Source organism: Schistocerca serialis, chromosome 3, assembly GCF_023864345.2.
Source record: "Schistocerca serialis cubense isolate TAMUIC-IGC-003099 chromosome 3, iqSchSeri2.2, whole genome shotgun sequence".
In the NCBI taxonomy this organism is placed as follows: Eukaryota; Metazoa; Arthropoda; class Insecta; order Orthoptera; family Acrididae; genus Schistocerca; species Schistocerca serialis.
Genome location: NC_064640.1, coordinates 432,738,232 through 432,757,068, shown reverse-complemented (window position 1 = coordinate 432,757,068; position 18,837 = coordinate 432,738,232). Strand labels below are relative to the sequence as shown.

Here is an 18,837-nt window from a genome sequence, read left to right as displayed (position 1 = left end):
AGATTGCCAGGGATGAGTAAAGCTGCCAGTAAGCCATAGTATGCTGCCATTTGGGTGTGCACAGAAGTGGGGTAGGTGTCAGCAAATGGGCAGCACATGGGAAATGGTCACTCGTATAGGTCTGACAAAGAAGGGACCACTCAAGACGATGGGCAAGCTGGACATTGCAGAAGGATATGTCCAAATGGGAATAGGTGTGCGAGGAGTCAGAAAGGAACGTGGGGCTCCAGTGTTAAGGCAGCAGACATCTGTTGATTAAGAAGGTCAGCAAAGAGCACACCTCTCTCACCAGTTCTGGAAATTGGAAGTTTGTGGTAAGGACTATGGGACCAAACTGCTGAGGTCATCCATTCCTGACATGTTCTGCAAGAACCCCAATGAGGATGATGCACACTAAAGTAATCAAGTAGCAGAAATGGGGGAGGTAGCTACCCAGTAAGCTGAAGGAAGTCTGCCCTGGTGACATCAAATGACGGAGGGACATAAATGGTACAGAGGGAAAAAGTCAGGTGAGGAAGGAAAAGGCGAACTGCAACAGCTTGAAGATGGGTAGACATGTAGATGCGTTGACTATGAATGTCATTCTGTATGAGCAGCATGACGTCCCCATGAGATGGAATGCTGACCTCCTTCAGTGTTGGTATCAACAAATTGATCTCTCATTGCGAGAAATGCAATCATCTCCAGGGTGACTATGTTGAGAAATAGATATGTACACATGAAGAATAAAGATGTAGAATGTTAATAACATTTACTTTATTTAAAAAGCTTTCCAAGTTTTCACATAAAAATTGGGAGGTATTACTTTTCAGCATGTACTTGTACTTTGTGTAAATACTGCTGTGAATTGTGTATGTATATCCATATGATAAATTAGTAAGAACATGGAACCGATTCACAACACTTTTTGTCATGCAGTTAATATAATAATTTCACTGTATTTTAACTTTTGCACATGTATACCATGATTCACATAGTTAAAATCTTCCCAATGGTAATAATTTCTTATTTAGTGATTCCAGTGTATCATCTGCTGTGATAAATGAACCCTGTGAAGTTGAGAGTCTTTTTTGGAAATCAGTCTGCATGCCACAGACTGTTCTGTTACACCAAGTGTTCATTTTTTGGAACATTTTTCTTACAGTTAGTGCTCAAACCTAAATTATCTTCTAAAATAACTCTTAACACAGTCTAGCCCCTGCTTGTAGTGACTATGGGCATGTTGTGATTTCCCTAACAATCAGTGCTCAGAGAATCTCCAAGCATGGCTTTCCTGATTGTTACTTCACGATGCAGCAAATTATTTCTGAGGAGTGATGGCTTTAAAAAAGTTGTTAACTCTTTTAGTACTTCAGAGAACTATTAGGTGGATGTTCCTGCTTCCACAAAATGCAACATGACTTGAAAAACATATTACAGGCATGATTTTTTCCCATGCTTTCACTGTTGCAGTGTATACCTGTGGTTGCCTGGATCACAAAAGTTTGTCGAGAAATGTGGGGGGGGGGGGGGGGGGGAGTTTTTCGCCGATGATGAAATTCTGAGGATTCTCAAAGAATCTGGAGCAGAAATCAATGCCTGTAAGCAGCTAAAAAGGTCTGGATTTCACTGCAATTTCATTCTTCGAGAGCTGCAAGTCTGTTCTTTCGGACAGCATATTCATATACGAGGGTTGTCCACAAAGTAAGTTCCATTTCAATTTCTATCCGCAGCAGCACTACGATCACAGTTTCAAGCATGCGTGTCAGTTACTCTGACTCAAGGAGAAGACACGTACACCATTTTCAGATCGCTGCTGCTGACGTGTGCTTTGTAGTGCTTCTTTATAACGTCAGCCGTAATTGAAAATGCCACCGTGTGTGAAATCAGATCTGTGATTCGTTTTCTAAATGCAAAGAAAGTTAAACCAAAGGAAATGTATTGGAAAATCTGCAAGGTTTATGGACAAAATGCTATGAGTGATTCAGTGGTTAGAAGATGGGTCAGACTGTTCAATGAAGGACATGATCAAGTGCATGACGAAGAACAAAGTGGTCGCCCATCTATGGATACTGATGAACTGGTTCACACAATTGAAGAGAAGATTAAGCACAATCGTAAGTTAACACTTAGTGCCCTTGCTATGGAATTTCCACAAATCTCACGATTACTGATTCACGAAATTGTTTCTGAAAAACTGAAATTTCGAAAACTTTGCTCATGTTGGGTACCCAAAATTTTTACTGATCAACACAAAAAACAACAGATGGGCAGTGGACTTCAGTTTTTGACACACTGCAATGAAGAAGGCGATGGTTTTCTTTCTCGGATAGTCATGAGGGATGAAACTTGGGGTATCGTACGACACCCCTGAAACAAAATGGCAATCTATGGAATGGAGGCACACTTCATCCCCAACAAAGGTTAAGCCTAAGCAAATCTTGACACCTCAAAAAGTCATGTGCACCATTTTTTTGGGACAGAAAAGGCATTTTGCTGATTGATTTCTTACGATGAGGCCACACAATCAATGCACATGGTTACTGCGAGACCATTAAGAAATTGCACCGCTCAATACAGAACAAGCACCGAGGATTACTGTCACAAGATGGTGTTTCTTTCCACGATAATGCCCGATCTCACATGGCAAATGTGACCAAACAACTCTTACGGGAATTTCACTGGGACACGTTTGATCATCCTCTGTACAGCCCGGGCCTCACTCCTAGCGACTTCCATCTCTTCTTACACCTAAAGTCTGTGGTTGGTTGGTTGGTTTGGGGGAAGAAACCAAACAGCGAGGTCATCGGTCTCATCGAGTTAGGGAAGGATGGAGAAGGAAGTCGGCCGTGCCCTTTCAAAGGAACCATCCCGGCATTTGCCTGGAGTGATTTAGGGAAATCATGGAAAACCTAAATCAGGATGGCCGGACGCGGGATTGAATCGTCGTCCTCCCGAATGCGAGTCCAGGGTGCTAGCCACTGCGCCACCTCACTCGGTAGTCTGTCCTTGGTGGTCAACACTTCAACGATGATGTCAAGCTGAAAGAACATGTTACCATATAGTTGAATACACAGGCAGCAACCTTCTATGAAGAAAGCATACAAAAACTTGTGCCACGCTATGACAAGTACCTACAAAATTTCAGAAACTTTGTAGAGAAGTAGTTTAACAGTTGTAGATTTTTGTACAATAAATATTTTTTCTGTATCTGTACACGTTTGTTTAATATAACCAAATAGAACTTACTTTGGGGACATACCTCGTATATGAGGCTTACCGGCGAATGATCACCTGCAGTGCGGATGCACTCACATTGCTCAAACTCTTACAGGATTCGGTAGATTGACTGCCACGAGTAATGAGTACAGTGGGCAAAAGCACTACAAACATAGTGTGTGGACAATAAGTTGGAAATGTGGGTCTCACAGGGAGCGTGCCAGAGATAAGTCCCTGCAGTCACACTATCTTCTGTGTCATCAATGGCTCAGTCAGATAGAGTGTCTGCCATGTACGCAGGAGATCCCGGGTTTGAGTCCAGGTCGGGGCACACATTTTCGACTGTCTCCATTGATATTTATCAACACCTGAAACCAGCTACAAAGGTCTGGATTTCATTGTAATTTCATAAATATCAGACAGTAAAAATAGTTATCACAATTCCATTCACAGTAGACTGACTTGCATCCTATAGTTTGAAGGTAACAATGAGTGATATGAAAATGGAAATGAGTCATCAGATGAATCAGAAGTATGCGAAGCTCTCATTCAATGAGGCAGACCACAATGGCAGGAGTTTCAAAGCAATTTCATTGCCTGGATAAATGATAATGTTCAACATCAATTACATGTCTTTGAAGGTGGAAGTAATTTTTTGGCACCTCTTGATGCTGAAAGCACGGAATTTGAGTTTGGAGGCTGTTTACTGATGGGAGTATGATGATATAAAAAATAAAAATAAAATAAGAAACTGAAGCAAATCGCTATGCAGGATCAACTGTTTCTAAATTGCAGAGGTAAAATAAATAGCTCCCAGGTCTGTTTGCGCCGATCTGTCTGCTGTGAAGGTATACGAGATGTGTCAGTTGTTTGCTATAATTACTCGCATGTGCCTTGTGCACAAATCAAATATTAGGGACTACTGGAGCAATAAGCTAATGTTTACCAGGAAAATCATAAAGAGAGACAGATTTAGGTCAATTTACTTTATGCTTTGTGTGAATAATAAATGACAATTACATACGCTGGGGCCAACAAACCCATGATCCTTTACACAAAATTCGACGCCTTTATGACAACTTTATGATGAAAACAAGGGAAGCTTCATTTTGACGACACTCTGACAGCTGATGAACATTTATGTCCTTTTATAGGAGGAATTTAATTTAGAGTACATACATCAAGAACAAGCCAAACAGGTATGGTATTAAGTTTGTCATTCTTGGTGATTCTACAACAGCCTACATTTTGTATTGTGAATATATACTGCTGCAGGAGAAAAATATTCATTAGCCCTTTGTTCATGCAACAATTATCTACATAAGGACTGTATATTGTACATGGACCAGTTTTGTTGTTTGATGCTTGCGCGTATGTGCTGTCGGTGCAGTAATGAAGAACAGAAGAGGGATTCCAACAGAATAAAGTAAGAAGATGTCAAATGGTACTCAAGAGAAAAAAATTCAATGCTAACACTGCACCGGAAGGATGCTACGGATCTTTTGCCCTATCTACAAAACAGAGCATGACAATTAGTGCCACAAACACAAAATCCACAGTCAGATTGGTAGAAAAGCTGAAGACTGATCTTATACTTGATTACATAAAAGAAATAAAACTAGTGTTGAACACAGAGATTAGTTGGTGACCTACTATTATCTTCAACGATGAACAATGAAATTGCTGAAGAAGGTACTTTTTTGTGTGCTTATGATGAGTGCAGTCAATTCCTGTATTCTCTACCAGGAACTTGGGCCTGTGTCTCAGAAACAAACAATCTTATTTACCTTCACGGCGAACCTGGGAAAACAAATTCTCAAGAAAGTAGATGAAGATTTTATTGAAAAGGAAACATTTCCTCACTCATGTCCCAATGAGAACAAGCTAAAAGTATGCTTCAAGATACTGTATTGTTTGTTCTGAGAAAGGTGCACCTAGTATTGGCAAACGAGTGAGAAGAGTGTGACGAATGTGAAGTAGGATTGTGTCTACCTGACTGTTTCAAGCAATGTCACATAAAGGCAAATTTCGCTCAGTGGAAACAGGTATGTGAATTCAATAAACTAGTTTTGCGTATTTCTTTTATAATAAATTCTTATGTACTGCATTTACAAACATTTTTCTACTCTGGTATTTTCTAATTTTCAAACTATAACTATTCTATAAATATGTGGTGAATTTCAAAATTAGTTAAATAAATGTTGAGATAAAGGATGATGGTATACATTTCAATAAAAAAGTTTTGCATTTCTTCTTCATAAGACAAGATGGACCCTTACAAAGGAGTTGAAAAAGCATGTGCCTTCTGGGGGATTGGTGCAGTCACTGTGGCTTGACTGGAATGAGTTAAGAGTGTTGCCAATTTGGGGGGCTGTATTTGATCAGCTCATTGTTTGCCTACACAGAAATCCTAATATTCCTAATCGGTCTTTCTAGCTCAATTTTTTTACTATGCTCCCTTTCATGAAATCACTAACATTTTGACACACTGGTGAGTTCACTTAAGAGTTTTATAATACTACTTGTAATGTGACTTAATCCTCTTATCATCATTGTCCCTTGATGTTAAGTTAAATCATCTATTAATTTTAATAAACAAAAATGAAGAAAGGCAATCACTTACCTACTATAGATTGATGTGTGTAATACAGTCAGACACAGTTGCATAGACACTTCACTAGCTTCTAAGATCAGGAAAATATGTGCACATCTGGGTGGCAGTTCAAAAGCAATTTCAGTCTCTGTACTTTTAGATGTGTCCATGCACCGCACACCAATCAGCTGTGGGTACATGGTTGCCCTTCTTCAATTTCACTTACTTTTTGATTTCTAAAACTTCCATTACTACAACTATTTTCTAACTGCCTTCTGACTATGTTACAGCATATGAAATGAAAAAATTTTCTGGAATAAATATGGTCTAAAAAATTTAAGTTTAAATAACCACGTAGTATTACCTCATTCAATTTCAAGTTAAAATGTTTAATAATGCATCAAGTCCTATTATGAATAACACAAAACTACCCAATGGAGCCCTGTATATTGTGATTAATGCTGAACACTGTAAAATGTAAGGATATATATGTTTTTGTATGCTTATACCTTTTCAAAATTTGTGGTAACTTCTACTTTTTCCATACTTGACTAGCAATACCTAGATGTTAAGTTATTATCAATGTATATTCAGCATTTCCATTTCAGTGGTCAAATTATGTCCAGAAATACATACTACACAGGATGATTTATATGATGCAGTTTATCTAAACAAATCACAACTTTACTGACATTATTTTTAACCACCTAACATTTTGCTGCAATAAGTTAACTTTAACCTCTATTTTATCTTCACATATTCCAGGCACAAAATTTTCAGTTACCTTAACTTCCTTAAAGACAGATAACTTTAGATCTGAATTTTCTCTTAAAATCTTGCTGCCCTCACACCACAGACTGCAGCAATATTACACTTCATAGTGTCCCATTAAAGATTAGGATAGTATCAACTTGGTCAATTTTTCCTTCACTTCCCTGTTGAGATCTAGGTCACGACTTCAAAAAACCCCATCAACAACAACCGAATCTGTGATTGGCCACACAACAACGAGAAGAGCTGATCTTACTCCATGTTGTCCTGTCTCACAAAGCTGTCCCAATGGGGCTGATAATAATGCGTCGAAACAAGAACAAATGTATACACAGATCATTGCTCTAGTTACCTTTACCACGTCACTCTCAATACTAAACCCCTGACCCTGCTAACACAGGGTGTCCCACACGGAATAGTCAATATTCATGGATATGACAGGAACAATCATTTGAAATGAAAAAGTCTAGTAAACATACGCTGCAGACCTTAAGAGCTGTGAGAACTACTTCATCTTCGGTAATGTGAAACAAATCTCTTCTACTGCAAGCTCTTTGGTTTCCATATTTTGGGAGGAGTTAATTTGGACCAAAACAAGAAAAAAATTGTCTAGTAAACATGGGCTCTAAAATGTACACCTTACAAGCTATGGGTACTTGTTCAGTAGAAGAGTCATGTACCACAGCAGTGAAGATGAACAAGTGCTCATAGTTCTTAAGGTACGCACTTTAGAGCCCATGCTTACTAGACTTTTTTGCTTCAAATGATTGTTCCTGTCATATCCCTGAATACTAACCACTGCCCCACATACTGACAGAACCTTATCTCTCTTTTTAAAATCGTTACACAAAGAAACTATGTTCTCTATTACATGATTAAGACATGCATCTGACTTGAAGTTTGTGATCTGGTAGCTGTTACCTGCTCCTTCTTACAGAAGTTGGCCACACCTATTCCACGAATTGATGGTGGCGTTTTCCCACCAAAAAACTGCTGGTACTCTTCTGAAGAACAATATTCTACAGGATTCAGAAAAAGTTTCGATCTGTTTCCATTTTTGCTTTCGTGCAAAGAAAAATCGTGGATTGTACAAATATGTAATAATTATTAAGATTATTTTATGAGCAGAATCAAAGAATTTGAATGTATCATGCCACTGGCTCTTGCTCAACTACCCTTCTAATGAATGACACAGGAACTATAAGATGAATCACACAATGATCTTGACAGCTCGTGATTCTTTAAAACAGTAACTAAGTACTTCTTGTTTATCTTAATTGCTTGGATATTTTTTCCCATTTCCTTATCCAGAATTGAACAAGACATATTTTAGAAAAAGTCTCAGGAAAGATAGAATAAATAATTACTTATTTCCGGCTCCATCTGAATCTGAACATCTGGCTGAGTCGCTTCTTCCGACTCAGGCAGCAATTCCACGTTTTCCGCCAGTTCAAAGCTGTTTATTTCCACTTAATCAAATGAACCTGAAATTTTTCAAAATATATGACTGAGTATGCAACAGAGTTAACAAATTTGAAAAATGAATGGATTAATACAATTTTATACAAAATTAGATTTGTTTATTTATGTGGTACTGTTATTAATTTGCCTTAGTGGCTCTACAGGTTGGTCCTGTTTTTCTGACAATTAAGATAACATTTCCCTCTGCAAATGTTTACAGCATGTAAAAGTGTTAAGTGGTGCCTTGTTTTGGATTACACAATTAACTGCATGCCTCCTTTCAGCATACTGGATGAAGTTGTTCCCAGCTTAGAGATAGGCAAGCGTGTACAACATCCTACATGATCAATCATTGTAAATCACTGTGTTTTATTCCCACCACAACCTTCAGGTGTAGGGCACTGTTATTTTGTTAATATTAATGCAATCTTAGCATTAAGTATTGTGAAATTATCCACCTTCAGTTCATATACAATACTGTGGAGCACAGTAATGATGTATTTACAAGCAAGCAGATAACAAATCAAGGATAATTCCAGTAGAACAAACTATGTGTTCTTAATGTATCAAATACTATGGTTCAATACTCAGACATTTAATTACAATTACTGTAATCATGGTAATGTTTTTTAAGTAAACAATTTTAACTTGCCACTGCATTATTGTACCAAAAATGTTGGTGAGTAATAAGCATCCTAATAGAACACAGATATTCAAATGAATATAAGGTTCTGGTAATCAGTTACTTCAAGATTTCAAGTGAAGAGGAAGTAGCTATTTGTTATTGCAAGGCTGTATCAAAGCCCAAGACAGAGAAGGCATGGATATACATGGCATGGAGAATATGATGATTCATTTGTAGCTAAATTCCTGTGTGTATATTGAAATTGAAGTAAAACATGAATCTTGGAGTGGCAAGTACAAGGCATATCAGAGATCTTAGGTGTCTGTTCTGATAGGAAAACTATTGAAAGTTAAATTGCATCGATATGTACATGTTTAATAGCAGTAAGCAGGTGGTTCTCATGCTAATTCATCTGTTAGTAAATGGGTAACAGCTGCAAGAAAACAACAAGACATGCTGTTAGCAGCGTAAGTCAACAGCAAATCAGTCTCATTAAATAATGGACGTGTGTGTGTATGCGTGTAATGCATATTTTGTCTAATGAAAACATTTACCAAATAGTCACAATGACACTTTGGAAATCAGATCAGATAAGTAAATTAGTCTTGTCAGTCACATCATATCAGCAGCAGTCACTCCAGGATTGCATGAACAATAACTTCACCCTGAAGCTGAATATTCACGAAATTGTTTGTAAAACCTGCTCAGAAGCATCAGACTCATTTATTTTCAGAATTTAAGAGCACATAATGAAATCCACACTGAACCATGAAAATTCTATCTGATATTGCAATATAACAGTAATGATCTACAACAGTTCCATTAAAATGTAAACAATCATACCAAAAATCAAGTAATATGCAAGACAAAGTATAGTAAACAATTTTGACTTAATTACAGCTGTACAAAAAGGACCACATGAACTCATTTTTGAAAGTGACAAATTGAAATACCACACCAATGTTCTTTTTATTGTAACAGCATTATTCACAGCAGATTGCCCATGCCAAAGTTTCAGTAGAGACTTCCATCAACATCAATGAGGGCACGAAGTCTGACTGTTTAAATGTATTTCATAGCAATAAATAAATTAGGTACTGATATTTTAGATGTTACTAAAGCCAACTAAAATGGCTTTAGAAATATATGGGATTGTCCACTGCTAATACCATTTACATCTGTTATAAAAGGCAAAAGCTGCCAAACACAAATGACAACTGTTCCTTTAATCAAAGATTTTCAATAACTTGAACTGTGTATAAGAACTTCATGTTATCAAATTGTATTACATCACATTTTACATTAGAAAGTTGCATCGCAAGAATCTATGTTCTGTAGTGTTTAATTTCTTACACTGCCTATATCATCTTAGTGCAGAAGTATTCTGCATATTGTCCTTTGATACACACAATCAGGCCCACATTCAAATGGAATGTTATACACATCTAGGATTTGGAGCTGACATCTCCAGACAGACATAACTGATCCTTAATTTTGGGACACAGACAGATAAGAAGTCTCATTGTGTGTTTCCATCGCACCTATTCAGTCTTGCTGGACATCGCACCAAGAAAACTATAGAAAATAAATAAATAGGAAGATCTTTCTCTACTGTCACTCTACAGGTTTCAGTCCTAATTAGCTAGACGAGTGAATTTCAATAGGCCTAACTCAAAACAGCATTTTTTCTAATCTCATGTATGAACTTCAGCTTGGACAATAGATTTTTTGCGTTCAAGTTGATTCACTCTTTGCACAAGAGTGATCAAAACTACGGAGAGATCAGTGTTCCGCTGTGTTATAGTTCAATGTGGGTGCATCTCATAAAACAATTAGCTCAACCATCATATGGTTATAACAGTAGAAAGTCATGGATGCAGGCATGTCACCCATCACCATTTCCTTAATAAATTTAATACCAAAATAGATGTGATTCATATAGTCAGCAAAAGCCTTGAACACTTCGATGCCACACTGTCAAACGCCAGAAGTAGATGCATTTTCCAAAGGACTCATGTCCCAGGCTCTGTCCTCAAAATATTCCTAAGTACTAGTACAACAATGATATGACAAGCTTATACACATTAGTCAATGACAGAAAAAGCAATGACACACTTCCACTGGTATTATTTATAAGTACAAGTTTTCAAAAGGATTATTGTCCAACACTATCGCTCAACCAAAGTGCAAAACTGTGAATAAAATAACAAAACTTAACATTCAAGCCATTTGTATCCAGTTAATATCTGTACAAAAGCTGGAGAGAAGCCCTTCTAGTACATCAATGGTCAAGACACTTTGGCAGATAGTCTAGTCTTCTTGAAAACATTTTAAATACTGCAAGTTTCATAAAATTAATTAATAACTTTTTGCCTGTCTTTCTATAAAATTTTAGGTATAACTTTCTAAACTTTGTGAGGATGAACATGCAAAGAAATGTAGCTTCTAGGCCTAATTCTTAACCACAGTGTGATTTGTGACTACGACCCCTGCATCATTAGCATATTTGCTCATTATGGTTGGAAAACACATTGTCGAAACATTGGTGAAAAGATCAGTTTTCCCGGATGGCTCTCTAGAAGGTTGCCAGAGTACCCAACATTTACCGAGTACCTCAGTAAGAGCTTGTGGATTGACTGACGTGTTGTATGATCTTCCTGTGACATTACATGAAATTTTGCTGGTCTTTAGTACGCAAATTTATTTATTTGTCAATTTTGGTGGGACCGTGTGAATCAAGGCTCTTTGGCTATGGTATGAGTCAGCACATAATTTACGGAATGCATATTAGAACTTGTATATACAAAGAATTAAAGAATTGATAAAACAAGAAAAATTAGACAGTTCATGGGACGTTCAAAAAGAAACAAGCCGGAGGCATAATTACAGAAACCAGTACCTGTATGTTAGAAGTATTGACCCTGGCTGTTGAGACACTTGTCCCACTGTGACACAAGGTGGTGAACAGCCATCTCACAAAATTCCCGGAGCTGTGATGTTATCCAGTTCTGCATGTACAGCTGAACACGTGATCCGAGGTCAATCATTTGCCCCTCAGAGCCTTTTTAAGGGGACCAAAAATGGGGCAATCACAGAGAGAGAGAGAGAGAGAGAGAGAGAGAGAGAGAGAGGTCTGGACTGTATGGAGAGTGGCCTAGAACCTCCTATTTGAATTTCTGAAGGAGCGCTGCGACTGTGTTGGCCGTATGAAGCTTTGCATTGTCATGGAGCAGAATGACTCCATGGATGAGGCTGCCTGGACATTTTGATTTGATTGCTTGGCGAATGGTGGTCAAGGTTTGTGAGTAACACTGAGCATTCACTGCTGTCCTATGCTGCAGGAAGTGACTCAGAAGGGGCCCATCTTGGTCATAGAAGAATGTCAGCATAACCTTTTCAGCACTCGTGTGGATGGCCTTGGCTTTTTTTGGTGGAGGTGACCCTGGATGTTTCCACTGGATACTTTGTCATTTTGATTCTGGCTTGAAGTGATGACACCATGACTCATCTCCGGCCACCACTCGTGTCAGGAACGCATTCCCTTCCCAAGCACAGTGCTGAAGATTAGCAAGACAGTGGGCCACTCGACATGCTTTCTAGTGTGGTTGAAGACTGTGGGGCACCCATAGGGCACACACTTTGCGCATGTCCAGTCATTCCTTCATGATGGTGTGAACACTTCTGACAGTAAATCCGACCACGGTGGCTATGGCTTTCACTGTCACTCGGCAGTCCTGGCTAATGAGTGCATCCACCAGCTGGACGATGTCATCGGTAATGCACTGTGGTGCTCTAGACCATGCATCATCGGTTAATGACACCCGTTCTTCACTGAAGTGCTTGTGCCACACCTTGACCCTTGCATGGGATACAATGTGTTCACCGTACACTTTTGACATTTGTCAATGAATGTCCATTCCTCCTACTCCTTCCACTGTCAGAAAACGACCAACACCTCTTTGCTCTTGTTTTGATGCCTCCATGTCACTGTTTGCAATGCGACTGGCAGTGTTGGACGACCGATGCATGCTGCTGCTAGCTCTGTATAGTCACTTGAGATGCACACATGCCATCTAGCAACACAATGTCAAGTTCCATGCTCTGATCAGAACCACACCTCGTTACACACGCCACAATATTACCCTCCTGTCTCTGGTTTGCGCATTACAGACTCCAGCTCGTTTCTTTTTTAATGCCCCTTATATACAAACAACACGTCACAGGGAAAAGTTCTGAACTACTCTGAGCAACTCTTGTTCAGAAAAGAATATGTATGCCACAAGGAAACCTTTCAACTTGGATTTGTATACTTGGAGTTTAACCATTACTTTTTTTATTTAGTTTTTCTGGAAGTGCATCACTGTTGAGCATTTTCTGTAATCCCATAATGTTCCAACTTCTGTATACGTACTGGATGGTCCACACCATCAAATTCTTTATTGTTTCCCATGAAAACAAAAATCGAGAAAATACCTTCTGTTCTCAACCTATTATTTAGCTTTGTTTGTGCATCACACTCAAAAGAATAAGTTCAGTTTTTTGAGGATACTCCTTTCCCGATAACAATCTGAGAGTGTGACAACAAATTATGTGTACTGAGACATGCCATTACCATCTTACAACACACTGCTTTCTCAAAAACTTTGTGAAAACATCGGTATCTCAGAGATTGACTGTTTAGTGTCTAGGTTCCCTTTTCAACCCTTTCATGAAGTGATTTCCCTAAATGTTTCAAACTGACAGGAAACTGACCGTACCCAAAAATATATTGCACAGACAACTGAGTACAACTAATATATGGTGCACTAATCTCCATGAATCCACTCAAAACTTCTCATATGGGTGCCTCTGGTCTTACATGATTTAATAATTCATTCAGTTTCATCTTTTCTTGTTTCCTGCAGCTGCATGTGATGTACACAGTCCACTCACATTAATGAGACCACAGCCTATGTTCGACATCAACATGCCATAATCACTCACAGACAGCAGATGGTAACACTAGCAGTGGAGGGTACATAAAATGCGTCAGTGAAGTCTTTGTCATAACGTGTAAATGGGAGTGATTTATCTGACGTCCAATAAGGCATGATCTTTGGCTTTCAGGCAAAATGTGGAAGCATTTTCAAAACGGCTAATTCATAAAACTGTTTGTGTGCCCCTGTGGTTAGTATCCTGTGCATGGCAAAATGGCTCTGTCCAAAACTGGCACCAAGAAAACTGTGCTGCACCATGGGCCATAGATGAACTGAACCATACAGAAGTGTAAGGGTACGCGTGACTTCTTGTTAGAATGAACGATTAGTACAAGATATTGCTGCTGTAAAGTAGCACTGCCAAGATGAAATGATAGGTTGTCGGGATCAGATTGCCTTTTAACGAACCTGTGTTTTGTGAGACTGTGCAGGGTGTAAGCCAAAAGTTAATTGCTGCAAAGTACCCAATTGCAAATATGTTCCATTCGAGGAGGAATGATATCTGGAATAAGTTCCATGCTATGACCAATACTTCAAATTAGAAATGTGCAAATTTCATCCAATGCAAACAAAATGGTTGTATTCTTGTTTATTCCACCTTCATCATGAGAAAATGCTCCTGCTGCGTCAAATGAAAACTGGGCTCAGAGCAACATCACTGTTATATCCCCGTGACAAAAAAGTTCACTGTTTCTGTATTCATTTGGTCATGGTAACATGTGTTTACGGGACAACACTGAGTTCATTTTTGTAATTTATTTTAATAATTAATCACCATTTAGAAATTTAACTTCACCCTCATGTCATGTTTTCTGGTACTGCCATTAAAAATTCAGCAACACCTCAAAAGTGTTTATATGGCAACGTAATTGTTGGAGATTCTCTGAATAGATATTAAATATTAAAATAAATTTATAGCAGTTTTCAAAAAAAGTTTTACCTATATAAATATATGTATAAAAGAAAAATTTCATTGCTAACTGCTCTGTAGTTATAGTGGTATAACAGGCTTCTGTCATTTAGGCAGATCAGACACTTTGTGACATTTCAAATTGCACTTGGGAACGGCTATAAAGCCAAAATCATGATTGTGTGAAATAAACAAGTAATAATATACAGCTTAATGGAAGAACTTTCTTTCAAAATGGTTATGTACATTGTGGGAGTGGTGTGAGTCCACAGTGATATGTACTTGTGAACTCATGTACTCACTTTCCTTTCTGAGCAAATTAAATCGACATGTACACAACAACAGACTCAGGTGATGAGTGCGCTGTTGCAGAGACTCACGGGTCAAGCCTATGGGAACATGGAGGTGGCGAGTTTGGGGATGACAGCACAGGACTTGCTGGTGACTTTAAAGTGCGTATATGGAGCTCATTTTTGATCTCTAGTGTACAGTTCTGCAACAATCGCTGGAAGGGACCAGGTCGGAGAAGGTAATGTTATGATCTGGTGAATGTTTTGAGGGCATTCTCTGGGTAGGCACAATGGATCAATGCAAGTATGTTTTTATCCTTAAACGCAGTTTTTTTTCACCTTGGCATGATGGCATCTACCAGCATGACAATGCAAAAGTCACACAACTCGTATTGTATGTGCATGGTTCAAAGAGCACCAGAATGAGTTTACTGTACTCCCCTGGCCACCAAATTCCTGGATTTAAACCCAACTGAGAAACATAGTGCAGCTGCCATGGCACTGGAGTCAGCATGGCTCCACATCCCTATCAGTACCTTCCATTACCTCATCGACTCTCTTCCTGCACATCCGCACTGCAAAAGATGGTTATTTAGGTTTCTGAGAGGTGGACACATTACTGCGACTGGACCGTGTATTTGTCTCTGAACACAAGCTTTCAAGAGTTCTGTATATTGAACTGCACCAATAAAATTTTTATTTAACTTGCAGACTGTTAACAGAAAGTGATTACTAAATAATTCACACAGCTCTGGTGGATCACCAAAAACTTCAGTTTTTCACAAGAGGGGTGTAATATGTCAAGCACCCACATTTTGCTCTGATATCTGTCATAACCGATCATATAGTTTTAATTTTGGCCCGAGAGCTTTCTATTTTCTTGGTGTAATGCATGTTTGATGACATTTTTCAGCACTTTGCAGTAATGTCTGCAGTGAAATTCTGAAAGTGGTGCCTGACTGTCCTCCATATTATGATACAGCTCCTAAATAATATTCTAATGCTATTAGTTATCCAAATTGGTTACTTATTAGCAGTGCATATCTGCCTACATTTTTTTAATGGCAAAAAGAGTTATCAAAGAAAGAAGTAAAGGTTTGAATTACATTTGCTGTTTAAGCTGTCTGTATTGTAGACTTCTTGATATGTTACTAGAGTTCAGTCAGGAGGCAGGACATTACTGCATAGTCCAATTGATGGTAAAGGGGAGGGGGAGAGTGTATGTCTATTGAATTATTACTTTCTGAGACAAAAGCCAGTTTTGGGGAGTTGGTTATCAACTTTATTTGCAAGTAGATGGCTAGATTTTGCTGTCAAATGAGAGATACAGTTATTATTATTATTATTATGAACCCAGTAGCAAGATGGTGTGACCTTCATCAAAAGATATGAACTTGGCGAAGTCTGTTAATGTGAAAATAAACATGATTTTTTTCTATGAAGCTAAAGCATTTCATTCTGTGTGATTATTTGACACTCATACTTATAAACTAACATCTTGAAATTTGCTGTTTCTGAGATTACGAAAATGCCCAGTTTGGAATTAAGGTGGAGACTATTCACAGTATATTGTTTCCAATCCAATGGTTGGATCTTGTGACCTATATGTGACCAATCAGATTATGAGACTGTTCACATCACTTCCACAGAATTGCATGGCTGGTGACCCTTTTAAAAACCATCATAGAAGCATAGGTGTGGAGGAAGATGATCTGTGTCTGCCAATTAATGTTTCCACACTGATTACAGCACATTGCCTGTATAATGTAGACACCAGTATTGGACATTCGTTCAATGATTTTGCAAAGAGAAGGAGGTAACTCGAAGTATTTCTTCAACTTCAGAAGCATCTGATGTGAAATCTGCACAACATGAAGGATGTAAAATAACTTTCCAACCTGGATTGCAAGCCATTCCCTTGTTATGTGTGGCGTAAGGGCAGGCGGTGTGTAATACGGTCATGCCCAGTTATGATATTCCATGATGTTTTTCTAACAATGTGAGCCAGTTTTTGTAATGTTTCATAGAAGACACAAGAATCAGCGATGTTTCAAAGAAGCAATAACGGGACAATAGCTTTGATGGTGAGTGTGCCTTGCATTTTTCTATTGACTAACTCTCAGATCTGTTGTGAGCTGACCATGTTCCATAGCTCATTGCAATACTGTCCAGAAAATAAGATACCTTTCATATCAAAAGATGAGTCTTCAGTTTAATGGGACTTAGAATCTACACAAAATTCAAAATATGCTTCCTAAGCATGTTTTCCACAATGGTGGTTATTTTGTGCACATCCTGTTGACAATAGAGATTATGGCAGTGGTATCAATTATGAATCTAAGAGTATACCTTTCCTTTCATTATTATTAGGCTTGCACTTTTGTTTTCTGGATAATCCCGTGTAACTCTTTGATAGCATACAGCAGTGTGTGAGCACAGACCACTGCAGCAGGGTATCAGTTATCCTAAACAACTGTGGACAGGGGCAAAGGTGGGAGTCAGGGAAGCTAGGATAACTGATTTTTTGGACACCAATCATTTATGAAAATGTAGAATGAAACACTCAATTACACACAAAGCTGTACATATACAGGATTCATAAAGTATCAAAAACTTATTTAGTCTTGATACTTGTGGTGTCACCGCCAGACACCACACTTGCTAGGTGGTAGCTTAAATCGGCCGCGGTCCATGTAGTACATGTCGGACCCGCGTGTCGCCACTGTGATCGCAGACCTAGCGCCACCACCAAGGCAGGTCTCGTGATACGAGAGTGGACTCGCCCCAGTTGTACGAGAACCTAGCTACCGCCCAGTTGTACGAGAACCTAGCTACCGCCCAGTTGTATGAAGCCTTTCTCTCATTAGCCGAGAGACAGAATAGCCATCAGCTAAGTTAATGGCTACGAACTAGCAAGGCGCAATTTGTATCAGTGCCTATAGCTTACGAGTATTCAAGAGAGATGTATTCCAAGGACTAATAAAAAGATAAGTAATAAGCATCTACATACTTTTCTTCTTATTCATTTATAAGTTCTCATGTTCCAGACTTCACGCCCGTCTGCGTTAGCCTTGCATGCCCTATCGGCTACAGCGTTAGTCTAGCTTGCCTTTTCAGCCATCTCAACTTCACGGTGTCGGCCCAGCTACCGACACAACATTGGCGACGAGGATGGGATTTCGGGATCGGTGCAGTGCTTGCGCACAAAGTTGGCTCCCATGATCGCCCTATTGCCTTTGCGTCCAAATTGCTCTCGTCTGCGCAACGAAATTATTCACAGATAGAGAAAGAAGCTTTGGCTCTCGTGTTTGGTGTTACTAAGTTCCATGATTTCTTGTATGGTCGTCACTTTACCATCATCACAGACCACAAACCTTTGACATTGCTTTTTCATCCGACCAAGCCTGTACCTCCACGTACAGCGCAGAAATTCATTCGCTGGTCTATTTTCCTCTCGCAGTACCGCTACGATATCTTGTATCGGTCCACTGCTAAGCACGGAAACGCCGATGCGTTGTCCCGTTTGCCTGTTGCTGAGGATAAAGCATTCGATTCTTCTGAACTTGCTTGCATGTTCATTGATTCGGAAACCGAGGAAGTGGTCGAATCGTTTCCGACTGATTTTCGTCGTGTCGCTACAGCCACAGCTGCTGACCCTGTCCTTGCTACTGTTTTGCGTTTTGTTGCTACGCAATGGCCTTTGTCAAAGTCTCGGATCGAGGATCCGTTGGTTCGCCGATTTTTTGCTCACAAGGAGAGACTTTTTGTTCGACGTGGTGTTTTGTTGTTGCGTTCTGATAATGATCAGTCCAGAGTCGTGGTCCCACGTTCGTTACAGTCCTCTGTTTTACGGCTTCTTCACCAAGGGCATTGGGGTATAGTGCGAACGAAACAACTTGCTCGTCAGCACTGTACTTGGTTCGGAATCGATGCTGCGATTACGAATATGTGTTCTTCGTGCCCGGCGTGTGCCGAACAACAGTCCGCACCGCCGCGGAAAGTCTTTGCATGGC

General features: G+C 39.2%; 1 protein-coding gene across 1 annotated transcript in view; it reads right to left on the bottom strand.

The window, feature by feature from the left end:
• Positions 1 to 18,837, bottom strand: part of LOC126470318 (cyclin-dependent kinase 10) — a 125,348-nt gene that overhangs the window by 48,872 nt on the left and 57,639 nt on the right. The window contains exon 2 of the mRNA XM_050098095.1: positions 7,930 to 8,046. Coding sequence (XP_049954052.1) covers positions 7,930 to 7,945 — 16 coding nt within the window. The 5' untranslated portion in view covers positions 7,946 to 8,046. The remainder of the gene's footprint in view (positions 1 to 7,929; positions 8,047 to 18,837) is intronic.